Source organism: Fulvia fulva, chromosome 1 (genome assembly GCF_020509005.1).
Source record: "Fulvia fulva chromosome 1, complete sequence".
NCBI lineage: Eukaryota > Fungi > Ascomycota > Dothideomycetes > Mycosphaerellales > Mycosphaerellaceae > Fulvia > Fulvia fulva.
In genome coordinates this window covers 1,559,024-1,565,719 of record NC_063012.1, presented here as the reverse complement: position 1 = coordinate 1,565,719, position 6,696 = coordinate 1,559,024, and the positions used below count along the sequence as shown (strand labels likewise).

At 44.7% G+C, this 6,696-nt stretch overlaps 1 protein-coding gene across 1 annotated transcript; it reads left to right on the top strand.

Annotated features, from left to right (window-relative positions):
* Positions 1–6,341: 6,341 nt before the first annotated feature.
* Positions 6,342–6,593, top strand: CLAFUR5_00362 (uncharacterized protein; the record flags this gene model as incomplete). Its single annotated transcript, XM_047899510.1, has 1 exon — positions 6,342–6,593. The coding sequence occupies one exon, from the start codon at positions 6,342–6,344 to the stop codon at positions 6,591–6,593; it is 252 nt and encodes an 83-aa protein (XP_047756658.1).
* Between the last annotated feature and the right edge of the window lie 103 nt (positions 6,594–6,696).

The window sequence follows — 6,696 nt, the reverse complement described above, 5'->3', positions numbered from 1 at the left end:
AATAGTAAAGAGACGTTCTAGAAGGTTAACTAGTAGTGTCTAGGTACGGGTATTACGTATTCTCGAGTTACGACTATTATTAGGTCCTAGTCGTAGACGGTCGTTATTACGTCCTCGGCTATTATTACTACGGTTATCGTCGTCTCTATTGTTATTACTACTACCGCTACCGCTACCTCTACTAGTAGCTTCGCGATATTTACGTAATAGCTACTTGAGTAAGGTCTCGCGTAGGCGGGAACGAGAGGGTCGGCGGCCTAAGCGGCCCTACCTCCGTTCTATATAGTATCTCCTACCTTAAGCCGAGCCTTTAGGTTATCGACTTCTTATTATAGGGCCTAGTTCTTCGCCTTAGCATCTTATGCCTTCTTCTTCTCCTTCTTGTAGATCTCGCTAAACTGCTTATATAGGTTATTAGCTTCCTTATATTTCTTCTCTAGCTCTTATAACTTAGCTAGGTCGTAATCCTTCTTACTCTTAAGATCTACTACTATTTTCTATATAACAAGCTCTTTACTTCGTAGTATCTTATAGATACGGTCGTATTTGGTATATAGCGTAGTGTACTAGGTGTTCTAGAGGTCGTTAGCTCGCTCTATTATATCGAGTTGTCTACCCTTAGTAATCGCCGTATTAACTACTTATAGTACGAAGTCGTAGGTAGTCTTCGGGTATTAGGATATAAGGGTCGTAAGGTTATCTAGAGTAACATTCTAGTATTTGGATACGAGAATATGTTCTACCTCGTCGAGTAATAGATATACCTCGTCTAGGTCGCCGCCTAGGTTCTCTTCGAGCTTAAACTCGAACAGTTCTATAAAGTCAATCTTACTACCTTCTTCTCGCTCGAAGGCCTTCTAGTAAGCTTTATTAATCTCTTATTATAGCGTGACACCGGTGTCTACTATAACCCGCCGGTTGTCGTCCTATATCTAAATCTAAGGAAAAGAGGAGAGGTCGGGGAAAAGAGATATACGCTACTTACGTTTACCCTTAGGCTTAGGTAGCGGTAGTATACCGCCGTTCGCTATCTATAAAGTTATATTATCTAGGTTCGGGGGAGGCGTAACGGTGCCTGTTTCCTAACTATCTACGAGCGCGCGACTACCTACTAATAATGTCGCCGCGTTACGTTCTCTAGGTATCTACGCGCTATACGCCTTACTATATTCTATATTCTAATACGACTCTACGCGTTCTCGAGTTCTACGGTTCTATCTATTCCTATTATTACGCGTCCCTTACCTAGATCCGCGATCTAGGTAGGGTAGTAGAATAAACTATAAGGGCGCGCGTACTATAGGGTCCGAACGAGATAGTTATTATTCTACGAAGCTATAAAAGAGAAGCGCGAGGCGCGGCGAAGTTATAAAGGAAAGCTAAGCCGCGCTAACCCGATACGGAAGGTCCGCGGTTTAGCCGGGCCGACGTAGCTATAGTAAGGGGTCGCGGGCTGCCCGTAATATACGTAGGCCTATACTAGGGAAGGGAATGCCTAAAAAAGGAGAGTAGGTATATATACTACGGTAGAAGGCACCTAGCGTATTTAAACTAATGCCTAGCTAGAATAGTAGTATAAGAACGAGCGAGGTAAGTAAGGATCTCTATACTAGCTAGGTACCCCTAATAATAGTAGGAGGGACCTACCGTATATAAGGGCTTCGAGCCGAGTAAAAGGAAGAGGGTAGAAGAGACGAATAAGGGAACCTAACCGTAAACGTATCTACCTCCCGGTAGGCCTCGACACCTTAACCGAGCCGCTAACGAACTAGGCTAAATACGAATCTTTAGGGCGCCCTAGCGGCCCTAGGGCTAGCCGGACAGCGGGATATAGGCTTAGGAGACATAGTAGGTTAGTACGGAAATAGACCTTACGGATAAAAAATAATACTAAACGACGACATTACTATCGTATAGTATAACGTAAACAAAAGTAGAGACAAGGTCTAGCGCTACTTTCTATAAGAGCTAGACCCGCTACGGTACTACGTTATTACGGTATAGGAACTATAGACTAACCCCTACGTAGGACTCCTAGCTACTTATAATAACCGGAGATACTATACCGTAATCGCGGGCGAACGAGGCGTTATCCTAAGGATATATATATACGTAAGTAAGACTATAGATCTTAAGTCGTAGAAGGTTATACTACCGTAATAGGGTAACCTAGGAGACATAATATTAATCTAGATCGACATAATATAAGGCTCTATCTAGATCTATAACGTTTATAACCCGCTACCGCGGGGTCGGACGAGTAGGGAACTAGAAACCCTCGCCTACCTAGAGCGGACCCTTAGCTAAGATACGAAGTACATACTCCTCGGCGACTTTAACCTCTACTACCTATAATAGGGACTCGAATTCACTCCCCCGTACGCGTTTCTAGGGGGAAAGCTACTAGATATAACCGTACGCTACGGAATGGCCTTAGTAATACTAAAGGGAATAGAGACGTAGAAGGCCCGTATAAACGTAAGTATAATCGACCTATACTTTCTATTACGAGAACTTAAAGAGAGACTAGTCTAATGCCGACCGAACTACGCGCTAGAAGCCTCCTTAGACTATATCCCTATTTAAACGACGCTAGGGGTAAAGGCGATAGAGGAGCTAGTAAGCGAACTACGCCGTAACTAGAAGAAGGTACGCTAGGACGATATAAGAGGCTTCCTAATAGCGAACCTACTATAGTATAGAGAACTCGAGACGACAGCTTAGTTAGATCAAGTAGCGGAATAGATTACCTCGGTTATATAGTAAGTAGCGGAACAATATACGCCGTTACTCCGGCCCTTAACGTAGTAGAAGGCCTTCTAGACCCCTAAATGCTCTACGAAGGTAAAGGAGGCTAGAAGGGCAAGGCGACAGTAGACGAAGGAGTCTCCTTAAGAGACGTAGGAGTAATACTATCGCGCGACATAAGAGAAGAAGGTATAGATAAGACGCGATAAGCTATAGGACTAGAGAGTAACGATTAGGCTCGTTATAGAAAACCCGGAATAGATATAGAGACTTACTAAATAGGCACGATTACCTAAAGAGTAACAAACCCCTTAATTCCCTCTAATTGTAGACCGCGAAGGGATTGCCTAGGCTACGCCCCGGGGCAAGGCAAAAGTATTAGCCGACTATTTCTTTTTGACGTAAGTAGAGGTAGACCTTACGGACATCGACCCGAGTATATACCCGGAACCCCTATATATAGATTAGGCGGTTAGCTCTAATATAGTAATAGGAGTTATAAGCAAGCTAAAAGGACAAAAAGCCCTAGGCCTAGATAGGATACTAAATATACTACTAAAAGAGTATAGAGAAGAGATCGCGCCGAGCCTTATAAACCTATTTACCGCGTACCTACGGCTAGGGTACTACCCGAAGCCGTATAGAGAGTCTATAACAGTAGTACTACGTAAGCTATAGAAGGAGGACTATACTTAGCCTAAATTATATAGACTAATCGCACTTCTAAACATGATAGGGAAGGTCCTAGAAAAGATAGTAGCCTAGAGACTTACGTAGCTAGCCGAGGACAACTACGTACTCCTAGTAATGTAGATAGGGGGAAGAAGCTAGCGATCGACACTAATAGTAATAGAGCTAATTACGGAGTCAATTTAGACTCTCTAGTACTACGGTAGGAACCGAGCGGCGTCCTTACTATCCCTCGACGTCGTAGGAGCCTTCGATAACGTCTTATACTAAAGGCTAATATATATCCTATAGTAGAAAGGCATCCCCTAGTAGGTAACGAAGTTCGTCTACTCCTTTCTCTAGGAACGGACGACATACCTAGTCCTAGGAAGGTATACGTCCGACCCGGTAAAGGTAGAGGCTAGAATACCTTAGGGATCTACTCTCTCCCCTATTCTATTTCTAATATTTATGTCTAATCTAATTCCCCTACTCACCTCTCCGTAAACCTTAGTATCGGAATTTATAGACGATATAAATATTCTAGCCTAGTTAGACTCGATAGAGGAGAACTGTCGCCTCCTAGAAGATAGGTATAAGAAATACGAGGAGTAGGCAAAGAAGTATAGTGCCCGGTTTGCCCCTAAAAAGTACTAACTTATATACTTTAGTAAAGCGAGAATATACTATAATATAAAGGCGGCGGTAAGAATCTAAGGCTACGAGACTAAGCTATTAGCGGAGCTACGAGTACTAGGGATCTAGCTCGACCCGAAGCTAAGCTAGAATATATAGATTAAGAAAGCCTAGAGTCGAGCGTAAGTTAACAAAGCCTCGATAAAGAGGCTTACGGCGTCTATATAGGGAGCAATATTCGATAAGGTAAGAGTAATATATAAGGCGATCGTTAGACTAGCTATATTATACGGGGCATAGATTTAGGAAATAGGAGGCGTAGGCAAGCCGATCCCGAAACGGATTAAGCAACCACTAAATAGGATATAGGTAGGTAACCTACGTAGGATACTAGGCGTATATAAGATAATATTAATAAGTACGGTAGAAATAGAGACGGGAACACTACTAATCGGCTAATATACTCGGGGAATAAGAATTTAATACGCGGTAAAGACGACAGATTATCTAGTATAAACTACGATCTAGGAGGTAAAGAATAAGATAGAAAGCCGCTACCGGAGAGGGGCCGGACGTAGGACAAGCTAAAAAGAGGATGACCTTACTACCTTTACGGCCGTATAGACAAGCACCGAATAGCTAGTACGAAAAGAGGAGGAGCGTAGGACTCGCTAGGCCGGCGGGAGTAAGGCTAAGACCTAAAGTCTAGCGGAATAGATAGCGAGCTACCTATAGGAGTAGGACTAGAAAAGGAAGCCCCCTAAGACAATAGGCCCGATAGTACTCCGAGCCTTCTAGAGACATAATTACTAGCTATATAGGGACCTAATAAGGGCCGAAGTAAGTATAGCGATCCAAATCAGGTCCGAATATATTAGATTAAGGGCCTACCTATTTAGGAGACGCGTACTAGATATCTAAAGCCTAGCCTACTAGTATAGCTACCTATCGCAAACCCTAGAACATATACTACTACGATGCCCGTAGTAGGCGAGAGGTAGGGGAAATTGGAGGCACTAAGCGGGAAGGAGAGACTATAAGTTAATTATTAGGGACAAAAGTAACATTTGCCGAATCTCTCGGTAGATACTAGAGTAGGGATACCTCTAGTAGTTTAGCCTCGCTAGCAAGATAGAGGAGTAGATAGATAAGAGGCGGAAGCTAGGGGGTTATAGATAGGGTAGTTATTAGGGTAGGCCTATAATACTAGCGTACCCTTAATAAGGGAAATCTAAGACGATAACTAGGGGGAAAAGATAGGCGGGAAGGAGGAGGGGTTTTTACTAACACGGTTTCCCCTCTATATATACGAAAATAGGATAGTATAGCTATATAGGCCAAAGGGCACTATAATAGCTTAAATGAAATATCTATCTATCTATATATTCTTCTATATTTGAGACATAATATACTCTATTAGAAATATAGAATCACGTAACTTAGATATAGTAGAGCCTCGCGTATTATAGATAAGCCAAAGTACCGGAGCAGATCCGGCGCCGCTATTTCTATTTCGAGCTGTTACACAGAAGTCTCTAACGGTCGTCCGTAGCACTCCTACGGTAACGATGCGAGACTTCGTAGCTCGACGCTTCTCAGCCATACGCTACGTCGCTACCCCGTTGTGCGTCGAAATGCTAAGTCCGTGACATGCACCCACAGGGAAGCCGCGCCACAGCATCCTTTAAGGTTGGATCCCCTGGCGCTCCAGCTTTGCGTGCTTTGGTACAGTAGATGCGAGTCTGCGACGCTTGGCTGGGCAATGGACATGCCACTCACCACGAAAGCCTACCTCCAAGGTGGCTCTCGTCATCATCACAATCTGGCATGCCACCAAGAGTCACCTAACAACACCGCTCGGCCGAGATGCTCTGCGCAACTGCCATATACAGACCGCCAGCGCGGGTGCTACAATAATGGCAGACAAGGTGACTACGCTGTCGAGCCTACCAAGTACCACGGAATGACCACATGCAACAGTATCGATATGGCGCGCTCTGTTCGCATGCTTCATTAGAACGCGCAAGTCATTATTGCATATTTGCATCTTGCGCGATCACCTTGCGCATGCGTACGTCTCTAACACTTCCGGCCATGGTCCAACGATTTCGGTCGAGGCTCCGACAAATCGAGTTCACGCCTCAGTCTTGACGCCTCAGTCTCAGAATTGTACTTCTCCACGTCGAATTGGTACAGTATCGAATTCTGAAGTTTGTGGCCTGTGCAGCTCACGCCATCGAACTTGCCTTTCATCATCACCAAGGCTGATCAGGGAAGCGGAGACCACTATGCTGGGCGAGCTTGCTGCTACGAACATGCCCACATTGTCTTCCCTCCAGTCGTTCACAGATCGACGCATTGTTCCATTGGTTGATGACGAGATGCAGACCCCGGAAGAGATATGGACGAGGCAGATCGAGCCAGACCGTACGACCGCACGATACCATGATCTGTTGAGAGGACGTCCGCCACCTAAATTTCCAGCTATTCACGGGGCCGACGAATACGACCTGGGCAGAAATCTCCGGGCCAAAGGGTGAGCTGTCGCTGTTCTTGAAACGATCTTCGGCACTTGCTCAGCATTGGCGGTGATATTCTACAGCGCTTTCCATGTTGTGATGCTTACGTGCTCGCGATATGGGT